Source organism: Heterocephalus glaber, unplaced genomic scaffold, assembly GCF_053883595.1.
Source record: "Heterocephalus glaber isolate CG9 unplaced genomic scaffold, H.glaber_assembly_v1.0 deba00000122, whole genome shotgun sequence".
In the NCBI taxonomy this organism is placed as follows: domain Eukaryota; kingdom Metazoa; phylum Chordata; class Mammalia; order Rodentia; family Bathyergidae; genus Heterocephalus; species Heterocephalus glaber.
Genome location: NW_028258138.1, coordinates 88,199,565 through 88,213,689, shown reverse-complemented (window position 1 = coordinate 88,213,689; position 14,125 = coordinate 88,199,565). Strand labels below are relative to the sequence as shown.

The following is a 14,125-nucleotide window of genomic DNA, read 5'->3' as shown; positions in this document are numbered from 1 at the left end:
TGTTGGTAACAATGTATGATTTGAACTCACTTGACACTTTTATCTGTTCAAAACAGGCAAATAAAAATGAATGCATTTGCAGAGCCATGTTGATACCACGAAGGACAGACACAATATGAGAGGTTAAAATCTAGGTTTAATTCTAAGTTTCAGAGCTTTGGTTGAAATGCCTCAAGTGAAATGAAGAAATTAATGCTCATTAATGAGTTAAACCCAGGTGGTTTCGCTTGATTCAATAAACTAAAACCAAACTTTTTATCTGATGATCCCTTCAGGACCCAAGGAGTAACATTTAAAAGTTAATGATCACCCTATAATGAACTTTAATGTGTAAACTGCTTAAATCTTAAAGATATGTTTTTTTTGAATAAATCTCATTTATCTATTTTCATTTGCTTCATTCAAACAAGATACCACTGTAAAGATTTCAGTCAGGGTTATGGCTTGTAAGCCCAAAGAAGCTCCAGTTACCTAAACGATGGAATCCAAAGGTGAATCTCCTCGTTGGCGACTTTGAAGACAGCCACAGAGCGAGCAGGGTGAGGATGATGGCGCTGAGGTCGGTCAGCATGTGCAGTGCGTCTGTCATTACCGCAAGGCTGTTGGCAATGTAGCCGCCTTAGAGCAGGGGAAAGGAACAAACCACAGGTTCATTCAAAAGACATGGAAGCGCCACACTGGAAATGCCACACCCTTGCCCACTGACCCTGATCCAAGTCTTTATCCCGTTACAGTTACATCACAGTGCTCTGCAGCTATGCAGAGCAGGTGTGTGCATGGGTGCCCTATGGTGCCATGTGGCACTGGCCCCAGGGTCTCCCTGGGTATCACGACTCTACATGCTCAAATTGCTTCTATGAATGGGCACAGTGCAGTATTGGCGTGTAGCCCACACCTCTCCTCCATACTCTAAATTCTCTCTAGATTACTTGTACAGTGTAAATGCTTTATAAATAATTATATTGTATTGCTTAGGGAATAACAAAAAATCTGTACTTACTCAGTACATATATTATTTTTATGCCAAATACTTGCAATCCACAGACGGGGAGCCCTTGTATGTGGAGGGCCCACTGGACAAATTTCTAGTGAGAATGTTCATTTTCCTCTAACAGATTCTCCCAAAAGTTAAGATCCACCCTGGGTGCAGTGGGGCACACCTATAATCACAGCTACTCAGAAGGCTGAGGCAGGTGCACTGTCCGGGGTTCCAGGCCAGCCCAGGCAGCTCAGCAAGACACTGTCTCAAAATAAAACAATTGAAGAACTGCTAAAGTGGCAGCAAACTGTAAAGAGGTGTCTCGGCACTGCAGCTTTTGCTCATCCCAGTTCTATTTCTCTTGTTCTATTAATCCTACTATTAGTGAATTAATAAGCACAGTATCTGAACTCCACAACACCTGAAGAGCAGGTGTGTTCAACTGTACAGGAGGGTTGGAACAATAAAGGAAACTGAAGAAATACACAAAAGGGGCCTGATGCATTAGTTCAGCGCAAAAGATAAACACTCATTTCCTTAGTAGGCGATGGCAATTTTGTTTCTCCAAATAGGAGTAAAAGGTGTTTTTAGAAATTACATTCTGATTGTTGGCAACGTATAGGAAAACACTCTATTAATCTGCAATGATTGTATGTTCCTGCCAGAACTCTTGTTAAAATTAATCTCCACTGTGAGGCATTAACAGGCTGAAAACTGAAGCTGATCTCTGGAGTTAAGACTAAATGAGGCCATAAAGGTGGGGACCATGGCTTTAGAAGAGCAGAAACCGGGCGTGGTGCCGCACATCTGTAATCCCATCAGTGGGGAGGCTGAGGCAGGATTGCTGCAAGTTCAGGGCCAGCCTGGACTACATAGTGAGTGCAAGGCCAGCCAGAACTACATAGAGAGATCTTGTCTCAAACAAAACAAAACAAAACAAAACAAAACAAAACAAAAAAAGAGGAGGAGACCTAAGGATGCCTGGAATGGCCTGGGACTCTGCAAAGAAAGACCTCTTGTGCATGTGTGGTGGGCACATCTGTAATCCCAGCACCTGAGAAGCTGAGGCAGGCAGATTTCCCAGGGTTCCAGGCCAGCCTGGACTGAATAGTGAGACCCTTTCTCAAAAAACAAACAAACAAAGAAACAAAGAAACAGAACGCAGACCAGGATGGGGATACACACTGGGGTCTAGGGTTACCCCCAGAAATACATCATCTCCGGAGGTGAGAATTCCATAATTATAGTGACTGGTCCCTAACCTTTCTGACTAGCTGTCCTTGCCTTGGCTTCCTTTGGGCTCCTCCACAGCCCACTCGGGATTCCCCTGACAGTGATGCCTGAGCTGGGAGAGGCCTGGAGGTCCTACCAGATGGCGCAGTCAGAGCCTCTGGGGGTTTCCACACATCCTCCACAGACCCTGATGCCTGAGACCACCTTTCTGGTGTGAAGCTGACTGCTTTCAGCCACTGTGAGTAGGCGGCCTTGGGCTATGGAGTCAGGAGCCTCCTGTCCCTGTGCTCTGCAGGCTGGCCTGAACCTGCCAGGTAGCCTGTTCTCTTTACTAGGTTTCCCCACCTGTGTGGGTTTATACTTTGTTTTCCTCTTCCAAATCCTTTCATTGGAGTTTAAAGGAGGCTTTTGGATAAAGCAAAATTAGATGCATGAGTTTAATTTGCCAACTTTCTTAGAAGACTGTATTTGGCCTTCAAGTGTTTTCACTCCGAGGGTAAATGCAGTTATAAAAACAACCAGTAACTCTGCCACTAAATCCTAAGGCTGTTTTCAGTTCTCACCCCATTAGACCACTTAACAGTTTCCCCACTCCGATGGCCAATCTTCCTGTCTCATCATCCAGGGAGGCATCTGGGAGCCTGGCAGCTGTTGAAACCCTGAGCATACAATGTTGCTTCCTATGCATCCGCGCCTCAGGCAATCACCTTACACATCAAGCACAGGAAGAGGACCAGTGACAGACCAGAACAAGCACAGCGCTGCACAGTGTGTGCTGCTGGAGGGGGGAATGCCTCGCGCCTGTTCGGGCCAGAGCAGGCCAGAGTGAGGCTGGGTCACAGCACTCAGCAGTGTGCAATTGCAAATTTATGAATCAGCCAGGGATGCAGCTCAGTGGCACTGTGCTTGCAAGTGCAAGGTCCTGAGTTTGATACCTGATCACTCCCCCACCCCACCCCAAAAAGAAAGTTTATGAAAAAAAAAGAAGGTCTATGAATTAGTTCTGGAACTTTCATTTAGTATTCTTGGACTGTGGTTAAGTGAAACCACAAAAAACAAAACCACATAAGTGAAGCTGAAGGAAAGTGGGGAACTACTGTGTGGGACACCTGCTGCCCAGGGCGATCCCGCCCCTCCTTCGGCATCACACCTCTGCCTTCGCTTTGATTCCCCTGAACCTCAAACTCACATGCGGCTCCTTCACACATGCACCCAAACGGGTGTGCCCGGGACAAGCCGGCACACGCCAGATGGTGCCACCTTCGCTTTCCACTGCCCAATACCACCTGCCCCTCGGGACTCCACAGCCACCCCTCAGCCCCAGGCCAAACCTGCAGCCAGCTGTGTTCTGTCCCCAAGTCCGACTGCCCCGTACACTGCCCTACTGTCAGCCATACCGCTTCTTGTCTGGATCATCCTGTTTTCATTCTTGCACCCTTCAATCCATTCCCCACATGACAGAGTAATCTTTTTTTCTTTTCTGAGATACTATGGGGTCTTGCTATGTAGTCTAGGCTGGCCTCCAACTCACAGCGATCCTCATGCCTCAGCCTCCCGAGTGCTGAGTGCTGAGTTTCATGTTTTCACCCCACACCCAGCTTCTGGCTTAACTGCTAGAGTAATCTTCTAAAAGAGTAAATTCCGTCATGTTCCTCTCCTGCTTAAAACCCTTCACTGGCTTCCCCTTGCATTCTTTGTATTAGTTTTTTAAAACAGGGTCTTGCTTTGTAGCTCAGGATGTCCTTCAACTCAGCGATTCTCCTGCCTCAGCCTCCTGAATGTTTGGGATTACAGGTCTGCACCACTACACCGGGCTCCTCCTGCATTCTGAATGAAAACTACATTCACACAACGTGGCCTATCCTGACCTGCCTATCTGTTCCCTCCTGCTTACTACATTCCAACCATACTGGCCTTTTTTCTAGTTGATTTTAAGAATCCACAGCTTTAGGAGCCTTTGTGCACGCTGTTTTCTTTGCTTGAATAACTCCCAGCTCCTTTATGGTTTAAATGTACCTGACTCATGTATGAACAATGTCCAACTTGTTACTCTATTATAGAACAGTACCTTATTCTTTTCCTTTATAACACTTAAAATAATCTGAACTTTAAATTTAATCACGTATTTATTCATTAAGGTCTCCTCTTCTATTAAATGATTCAGATAGCAGGAACCATGCATAGCTGTGTCCTCCACTATGTATTTGCATCATGTAGCACAGTGCCTGGCCTATCTTAGGAATTAAAAACTGCTCTGAGCCGGGCATGGTGGTGCACGCCTGTGATCCCAGCACAGGAGGCTGAGGCAGGAGGATCGCTCTGTGCTTGAGGCCAGCCCGGGGAACAGTGAGTTCAAAGGCAGCCTGAACTACATGGAGAAACCCTGTCTCAAAAACAGGAAAAAAACGTTTCTTACGTGAGTGACTCTAAGGCATCACAGAATTATATTTTTTTTGAGGCAAGGCCTTGCTACATAGTTCAGGCTGGCCTCTAACTCTTCGCGGTGCTCCAGCCTCAGCCTCTGAGTGCTGGGATGTCAAGCGTGCACCACCACGCCGGGCGATAAGAATCACCTATTTTAAATGTTGCAAAAATGAACTGGCCGTTTTATCAGAATTGTTTAAGGAGAGAAAGTTACATGACATAATAAATATAATGTGGCCGCCGAGGACTGGCTATTCGCAGAGCTGGAAGCTAGAGCCAGTTATCGGGGCGACGTTTACGGTGCATCGCTCAGGTTGGCCTGCCCTTTGGAACCCCAGCGGCCCATCCCCATCAGGCGATCGGCATCTCGCTATGCCACAAACTCCCGAAAACAAAGTTTGACCTCACGCCGCGTCGGCCAGAGGCGCGCGGGAGCGGGCGGCACGGCTCACCTACGAGTTCGCCCACCATGAAGAGCAGGTAGAGGGCGGCGGCGAGCGTCAGCCGGGTCCTCACGCGCCGCTGTCGCACGCGCTCGCGCCGCCGGCTGCAGCCGTCGCAGGGGTCGGGCCCGAGGCTCAAGCGGCCGCGCGCCAGCGGCAGCTCGGGCTCCAGCAGCGCGTCGTCGTCGGCCTGCGGCGCAGCGCGCGCGCCCAGGGCGGGCCCATCACCGGCATCGCTGTCCCCATCGGCCACCACCACGCGCAGCTTGTTGAAGCGCGGCAGCCCGCCGGGGCCCGCGTCGTCGGCGAAGTCGAAGGCGCTGGCGTCATTGAGGAACAGCGGCGCCGCGTCGCCCCTCCGCAGCAGCAGCGCCCGCAAGCGCGTCCACGCCATGGCGGACGGCTACGCGCGCGCCCGAGCCCCGGGGCCGCGCCGCGCGCCCCCGCCCATGCTGCGGACGCGGCGCGGGGTCGTAGGGTCGTGGGGCGCCGCGGGGGCCCGGAGGAGCGGATTGGCCCGTGCGCGTCGCCCGGACCGCAGGCTCGGGGGAGGCTGCCGCTCGGCCCGGGGAGCAGAGGAGCGAGAGCCTCGAGCAGGGAGTCAGCGGCAAGAGCCGGGAGCAGAGTCGCCGGCCGGCAGAGCCTGCCGCATCTGACAGGCCGCGTCACCCCTCCCCGCGCGCCGCCCCTCCCAGCCTGCTCCTGCTCCAGGCCGCGCGTGCGCAGGGGGCGGTGCTAAGGGCGGGGTGGGTACGAGGACGCGGGGCGTGGCCACCAGGGCGGGGCCTGGAGAGGCGGGGTGACCAATGGGCGGGATGGACGGCCTGGGGGCGGGCAAGGATAAAGGTACGACCCCACCCCCTCGCCCGGGCCCCACCTCTCATCCCGGTTCGTGGCCCCTGGCTCCTCACCCGGGTCCCGCCCCCGTCCCCGCCCATCGGGCGGCCCCGCCCCTGTAGGTTGCCTTGCGGGGTCTGGGGCTCCGCCCTCTGGAGGGGTGACAGCCCAGGCCGGCCCCGCGTTTTCTTTTTTTTTTTTTCCATTAAATTTATTGGTACATCTTAGGTATAAAATACAGTTACAATTATCATTGGGATCTTGTACCTTTACATGAGTATCTTGGTTCTTATTTTTTCCCCTTCCCCTGCCCTCCCTTCACCCCCTCCACCCTTCCCTATTTGCAAAGACTTTGTTTCCAATTTTTTCCTTTTCTGATACTTTTTCTTTTCCCTTCTTTCCTTTCCCCTACCCCTCCCGCTTCCCCTGCTCCTTTAGACCTTTTCTTCCTGTTACACAATATCAGTTATACATTTTAAAAATTACAGTATCAAGATCTAGGAGACATTACCACAGATTTTACAGAATTTAAAAGGATATAGAAAGCATATTACAAAATCTTTTTTGAAATAAATTTGACAACTTCTAAGAAGTACCTTGGAAGACAAATTAATGAAACTAACTCTGGAGGAAATATAAAATTTGAACAGCACCTATTAAAGAAAGTATATTCCTAGCTTGAAAACCTACCTATATGACAACAGGCTCATATACATTTTAACTGATAAATTATATCAAACATTTAAAGCAGAAAAAAGAAGGAACACTTCTCCTCTCATTTTAGGAAATCAACATTGTGCTAATACTAACACTGGATAAAGATAATAGAAGAAAAAAGTATGAACATAGATAGAAATTTGTTTAACAAAACAATTAGTCAGATCTGGCAGTATGTAGAAAGTGGTTTTGTTATAGGGATGGCAGTGTTGGTTCAGCATTGGAAAATCCATCCCCAAAAGTCATCATTTTAACATAGGAAAGGAAAAAGCTGTATGTTCCTGTCAGTAGTTACAGAAAAAGTATTGGACTAAATTCCACAGCTGTTCATGGTAAAAGCTATCAGGAGACTGGAAGTAGAACAGAACCTTGTCAACAGATTTAAGGCATGTACTCCATACTTCCAGCAAAAATGGCTTATATGAATGGAGAAAATACAATGCTTTCTCCCTAAGGTGAGGGAACAAGGGCAGATATGCTTACTCTTCATCTGTCCATTAAACTTTGAAACATAGGCCTAAACCAAAATAGTCTGGCAATAAAGTGACACAAGTGGGATAGGATTGGCAAGGTAGAAGCAAAATCTTTATATGTAGATGAAATGATCATCTACAGAGAAAATAGTAAGAAATCCCTAGGAGCCCCTAGAACTTGTATTTGAACTTAATCAGGATTAGAAAACACCATGTATATATAAAAATTCAGGTCTATGTATACTTGCTATAAATGAAGAATTGGATATTGGAATTTAAAAGTTATGCAGAAGTACAAAGGACCTAGAAAAGTAAAAAGAAATAAAAACAGTGTTGGAAGACATTTATTGCCTAAGTTTAACACTTTCTCTAAAGCTACAGTAATCAGGGCAGTGTTGGCATAAGGAAAGACATATAGATCATTGGAATAAAACAGAGAATCTAGAAATAGAACCACACATATATGGTCCACTGAGCTTTGAAAGATTATTTAACATTAACATTTTATAGAACATAAACTCAATTCAAGAGCTGAGGAAGAGATAGTGTTTTCAGCAAATGGCACTAGAACACCTGGTATCCATATATAAAAAATTAACCTCAACACTTTATTTCCATACATGAAAATAACTTGAAGGGATCTATGAACCTAAATAAGAAAGCCTAAATGTATGAAACTTTAAGAAGAAATTATAAGGGAAAATATTTATGAATTCAGGGTAGGCAAGAACTACCTAGGATCCAAAAGACATGATGTATAAAAGAAAAAAATTGATAAATGAGATTCCATCAATATTTAGAACTTCAAATGACATCATTAAAATGAAAAGTAGTCCTTAAACAGACCATATTTCCAATGCATATAACCTATGACCAGAATATATAAAGAACTCTTACAGCTCATTAATAGACAACCCAATTAAAAAGTAGACATACGAAGATGATAAATAGCCAGTATAGCACAAGGAATGGTGTGCAACTCTAGAATCAGAAAAATACTAATCAGTACAATAACAAGATCGTATTATACACTCATTAGGGAGATGAAGTTAAAAGTTTTACGAGAACAAATGTCAGTTTAGGTGTGAACCAGTTAGAACTTTCTAATACTGCTAATGCGAATGTAAAATGATAAAACCATTTTGGAAAACAATACAGAAATTTCTTGTATTACTGTTAAGAACCAACAGTTCTGTTAAGTTTTTACTTGAGAGGAATGAAAACACATATTCACAATAGATTTGTACATACAAGTTGACTATTGCTTATCTGAATTCTTGGGACCAGAAGTGTTTCAGATTTTGGTTTGAAATCCACTTGATCTGCAAAGAGGATAGCTACTCCTGCTTTTTTTCAGGTTCCTGTCACACAGAGTATTGTTTTCTACCCCTCAACTTTCAGCCTATGAGTTTCTTTTTGAATTAAATGTGTTACTTGTATGCAGCATATTGTTGGATCTTGCTGCTTGACCCATTCTGCCAGTCTATTTCTTTTGATTGGTGAATTGAGACCATTCACATTGATGGTTATAACTCATACATATTGACTTATCATTCTCATAACTTTTTCTTTTTGTTGGATTCTCCCCCTTTGCATTTAATTTCTTGTAGCGCCCAGTGGATTCATTCTTCTGGGCTTCCTGGGGTTGTGATCCTTGTTGTCTTTTCCTAGGATATTGTCTAAAATTTTTTGGAGTGCCGGTTTGGTATTCATGAAGTTCCTGAGGTGCTCTTTATCATGGAAGTATCTTATTTCTCCATCAATTTTGAAAGATAGTTTTGCAGGGTACATCGATCTGGGTTGGAGGCTGTTTTCCTTTAGGGCTTGCAGTACTTCACTCCAAGCTCTTCTTGCCTTGAGGATTTGTGTTGAGAAGTCTGCTGTGATTCTGATGCCACTCTTGTTTTCTGCCGGGCCTGGGTGCAGATGCCTTCCTCGCAGGTGGGGATCGGGCGGCTTTCTCTGGGGCTTGCTGCCTGCTGTGTCGGCCGTGGGGCGGCGCGCGGGGGTGGGTGGGGTGGGTGGGGTGTCCGCTCTGCCGTTCTGGGCCCAGCTGCCCGCCTAGGATGTTTCTAGCACTGTCTTCTGTGCCCACTTTGCTCCAAGGTGGACCATACGAGCTAAAGCCGAGCATAGGACATCCGGCCGAGGGATCGGTCTGGCCTTTCGAACCGTGAAATTAAAAACATGACGTTCCGGTTAGTTTCTGGTGTGACCCTGAATTTTATGGCAGAATGGGATGACAGTAACCTTCCCTGAAAGCCTTAAAGAGTCTTTATCCAGGTTTCCTGGTTCGGCTTAGGGGGTTCAGCAGACCTGAAACTTGGGACAGCATCTTTTGCGTCTGTTTTCCTTATCGTTCACCGTATTCTCAAACGGCCCCAAGACTCAAGACTGAAAGTCCAGCGCCGTCCGCAGAGCTCGGGCTCATCTCCGCCAGCTGCCACTTGGAAGTGCATTGACAACTCCTGTTCATCCACTCTTCACGAATGCTGCCTCTTTACAACAGTCTCTGCATCTTGGTCTTACCAAGTTGCAAATCACAGAAAGTGCAACAGAAAGGTCACATGCAGCAGGGTTTTCCTCTGCAAATTCAGGTGATACCTTAGAGTCTTCTGCCTCAGCTGCAGAAGCGCGACTGTGTTTGGACTCTGGGCTGGCGGTCCCTTCGTTTTGGATTCCCACCGTACCCCTGAGGGGCTGCGGGCACCGAAGCGAGTTAGAACCCGGATCACAGACCCCTGATCCCCAAACTCGGAAGGGAAGACTGACCAGGCCACCCTGGTCATCCTCAGGCAAGGACAGCACTTGCCTGGGGTTGCTTTCCTAGCCCCAAATGTCTCAGTTCACCCAGTTTGGTAGGGGTGTGTGTGTGTGTGTGTGTGTGTGTGTGTGTGTGTGTGTGTGTGTGTGTGTGTGAGAGAGAGAGAGAGAGAGAGAGAGAGAGAGAGAGAGAGAGAGACAGAGAGACAGAGAGAGAGAGAGTTTTTAATTTCTACTTATTTCTCCTGAAATTCTGCTAAATAGCTACAAAGGAATAAGGCATATATTTCAGGACTGCCGTCATAGTCTCCTGACTGTAGTTTCTTCAAACAATATTTCATTTCATTTATGGACATTTTCAAGCAACGTGGAGGGAAAGGCAGGGTTATCCTCAGGTATTCACAGCAAGCCTTGGTGAGGATGAGGGTCTCCGTGCAGTGTCCCAGCCTTTGCAATTTGTCTCTCTGGGGGCTGGAACAGTGTGGGGTGGACAGTCAAACTCCAGAGGGTGATTTTGTGATAGACCCACAAGTTCTGTTCCAGCCCTGCCTCTCAAGAAGGGCAGCTTGGGCAGGGATTTAGTTCGGTGGAGCCTTGCCTGCCTGGCAAGCTCAAGGTCCTGAGTTCAATCCTGGTACTGCAGAGGACCATAATATTGATTATGCCCAAGGCAGGGTGTAAAGAGCTAATCCCACAATTGGCTTGTTTTGAGAAGTGAGTCTGGCTGAAGCCTACGTGCCGAGGTCAGAGTAACTCGCACCCAAATTCTGTTCCCACAACTAAACTTTCAGACTAGAAGGACAATGTTCTAATTACAACCATATATTTTGTCTATTCTGTTCCTAATTTGGGAATGCTTTGTCTTATCCTGTATGAGCCTTGTTTACATTAATTTCCATAGAAATCACACGTCGCCTTTACCCCAATTGATTGCCCATAAAAGTCAGTGACTTTGTTGGTTGCACCAGCATTGGTCATCCTGGCCCCTGCTTTCTCTCTCTTAGTTCTGTCTCTGAGTGTACTCTTTTTCTCAGGCCTATGTTGATCCCTGGGCAGGTGGGTACTGGAACCTGACTACAGGGGTCTCTACTATGGTACCAAAAAAAAAAAAAGGCCAGCTTAATTCCCTTCCTGTCACTTCTGTGCAGAACTTAATAGCAAATGATCCATAATATAAAACATGAAGAAGAAATGAGTTAGAATACCCAATAATGCAAGGCATTGTAGCTCCCTCCTTATTCTTGCTCTGGGAGCACTTGAACTTGGGGAGGCAGCACCTCCCCAGGGTCTTGAGCAGCTCCATGAGAAGAGTGAGACCTTGTCTCAAAAAACCAAAAAAAAAAAAAAAAAAAAGGATTAAACCTCTCCAATACATGTGGAGCATGTAAACTTAGCACACCCAGTGCCTAGCTCGTAGTAAGGGCTCAGCTATTACTTCTTATGTAGATGAAGATATGGAGTCTTAAGTGTCTCACAGGCCAGGGTCCTGCCGAAGCAAACTGAGCAGGAACTCTACTCTGGAGCTCTGGCTCACAGTGGCCTCTGCAGGGTCTCCCGTGCCTCCCTCCTGCACACTAGGGGAACTGTCCACAGAAAAGCCCCAGGACTCCCGGAAGCACGGAGGAGCGAGCCCGCCCAGGTGAAGCTGCTGGAGACCTTGGCGTCATCCTGGAAATCACTCCTGGAAACAAGTGGGAAAAGTGGAAACACTGGTTTGTTTTAATGGAAATAAGGGGAAGGCGCCACTTGGTTGCCTGATTGAGGAGCCGTGACCCCCCCCCCCCCCCCCCCCCCCCCCGCCAAGAGCACTTTTGCCATGGAGTATGTGATGTGGCTGCCCGGGTCCCCTGGGATGTCTGAGATGTGTGCCCTGCACCTTCCCGGGAGGGATGGAAGCTGTGGGCCGTGCTGAAAACAAGGTTAGCAATGCTACACCCAGCTGCGGTGAGTGGAGGGAACCCTCTTCTCTGGGTTGCTCCATTTGACAAGGCAGCAGGCTTTCAACTTAGCCCTCCCTCCTCTGAGGGAGCAGAAGGGGGGCCCAGAACCAAGGAGAGAGCTGGGTCCCTCCTAGGACAGGCAGGAGACATAAGTGGGGGTCCCTGTAAGCAAGTTCATTGCTTTCCTGCCTTCCATTTTGCTATCCCTTATATATTTTTTTTTCTTGAACTCAGGACCTCACACTTGCCAGGCAGGCACTGTGGTGCTGAGGTTAATCCCCAGCCTGGTTATCCCTTAGATTTTAAAGTAAGCATGCCTGTAGATTTCTCTAACCATGCCTGGCTACAATTAAGGAGGAGAAAGTTCCTTTCTTTCTTTGTATAGCTGGTATGTAAGGTCATTTCTAAGATATTTTTAGTGGTGAGGTTAGTATGTCCAAAATGAACAGTGATTATTAACTTACTAATAGTTTAGGATTATCCTAGATCTATTTCAAAGAACATTATAACATTTATGAATTAAGCCAAGACAAAGAAACAACTGCAAACAAAGTGACTCCTTTGAGGACTCTAAGAGCTGATCCTCTAAACAAAGAAGGCTATTGTATAATTGTATAAACTCACTCAAGGTTACTGTGAGGATTAATGAGATTAAAATCTGCAAAATGCTTCCAGCTTTTCCCAGAATTCTTTTATAAATAAAGATGGCATTAAAGTTTTTTTTTCAGTAAAGTATCTATGTTGGTCCTCCCAGAATCCAATGTAACCAGTTCACCTGCTGTTTAACCCTGGAACAGAGCAAAATAAAACAAATTGGATCAAGAAAGCAGCCCAGCAAACTACCCCAGGACAAACCAAACCGAAGTTTCCTTTAATGGTTTTAGACCTGGTGCAAGAGCACACACGACCGGGCAGAATTTAATTTGTTACTAACAAAGATCTCGGTGTGTGATTTACACTACGCGATCATGCCTTGAAATCACCATGCCAGGTAGTAATTAGACATAAATTACTGTAATTATTACAGCTATTTTATACTGACTGACAAAGTTTTACTCGCCTCTTTGTGGCTAAGGGTTTACACTCTTCTCTCTTACAAATAAGGTTTATGGCAGCTGGAAATGGTGACGTTTTGGGACCGGGTGCTGGTGATTCCCTGCTGTAGGCACAGAAACACTTGGACACAACAGGTGGGAAGCGTAGAGCCTACAACTGGGATCCCACAGTGGGGCCTAGTTGGGAAGTCCTTCTCCTTACCCACTATTCTCTGCTGACCCTGCCAGCGCTGAATGCTCTGGGCAGCGCTGGAGGATAAGAGGTCCATTGTGTTTAGGATGCAACCTGTCTGGCAGGTGCTGGCCTGGTCTGCAGGTACCTGACAGGTTTCCCGGGACTCAGGGCTTTCCCTTTCCTGGGATGAGTTCACTTGGGAGAGGTTCTGGAACCCTGATATTGGCGGAGTCTCTGCCAGGTGAGAGACAATGTCACCTATTGTTCTTTTGGGGCCTTTAAGCAGAAAGGGCTGGGTGTACTTGGGAAACTGGAATGACTCTTGTTACTTTGAAGTGGTTGGGAATGGTGGCGCAGGCCTATAATTCCTGTGCTCAGGAGCCTGAGGCAGGAGGATCACCATGAGTTCAAGGCCAGCCTGGGCTACATACTGAGCTTAAGGTCAGCCTAAACAAAGGGGGCCAGGTGTGGTGCTGCATGGCTATAATTCCAGCACTAGAGAGGCTGAGGCAGTGAGATTGCTGTGAGTTCGAGGCCAGCCTTGGCTATGTAGTGAAACCCTGTTTCACAAAACAAAACAACATCTTTAAGGGACATTAGATGTGATGGGCCTAGAAGAATTATAAACAGACCCAGGGGAAACAGATATGGAAAACCTTGGGTAACTTTGTGTTCTAAAGTTGCCATCTTTGAAGTGCAATTTTTAAAATCTAATTTTCATTGTTTCCTTCTGCCTTCTTATTTCTTCTATCCTACCTCAATATCTTTCCTTTTTTTTTTTTTTTTTTTTTTGAGATAGGGTCTTGGTATGTAGTGCAGGCTGGCCTCAAACTCTTGGTGATCCTCCTGCCTCAGCCTCTTGAGTGCTGGGGTCACAGGCATGTGCCACCGTACCCTGTGTTTCCTTTCCAGTTTTTTCCAATCATTAAAAGCTCTGAAAACTATCTTTGGTTATAGGATGGACACACACAAGGAGAGGCTGGGTTTGGCCTCAGGGCTGTCAGTTGCTGATGCATCTCTGGGTCTTTTACACCTGTGTTAGTGAGAGCCTTTCCGGGACAGATATCAGGGATTCAGGCTCTGCTT

General features: G+C 46.8%; 1 protein-coding gene across 3 annotated transcripts in view; it reads right to left on the bottom strand.

The window, feature by feature from the left end:
• The window catches only part of Slc30a4 (solute carrier family 30 member 4), a 31,491-nt gene extending 25,709 nt beyond the window's left edge, over positions 1-5,782 (bottom strand). The window contains exons 1-2 of one of the 3 annotated variants that reach the window (XM_021261570.2): positions 5,089-5,782; positions 472-618 (exon numbers count right to left, since the gene is read on the bottom strand). In XM_021261570.2, coding sequence (XP_021117229.1) covers positions 472-618; positions 5,089-5,473 — 532 coding nt within the window. In that variant the 5' untranslated portion in view covers positions 5,474-5,782. The remainder of the gene's footprint in view (positions 1-471; positions 619-5,088) is intronic. The other 2 variants (XM_021261569.2, XM_004835802.3) reach the window with 2 other exon arrangements.
• Between the last annotated feature and the right edge of the window lie 8,343 nt (positions 5,783-14,125).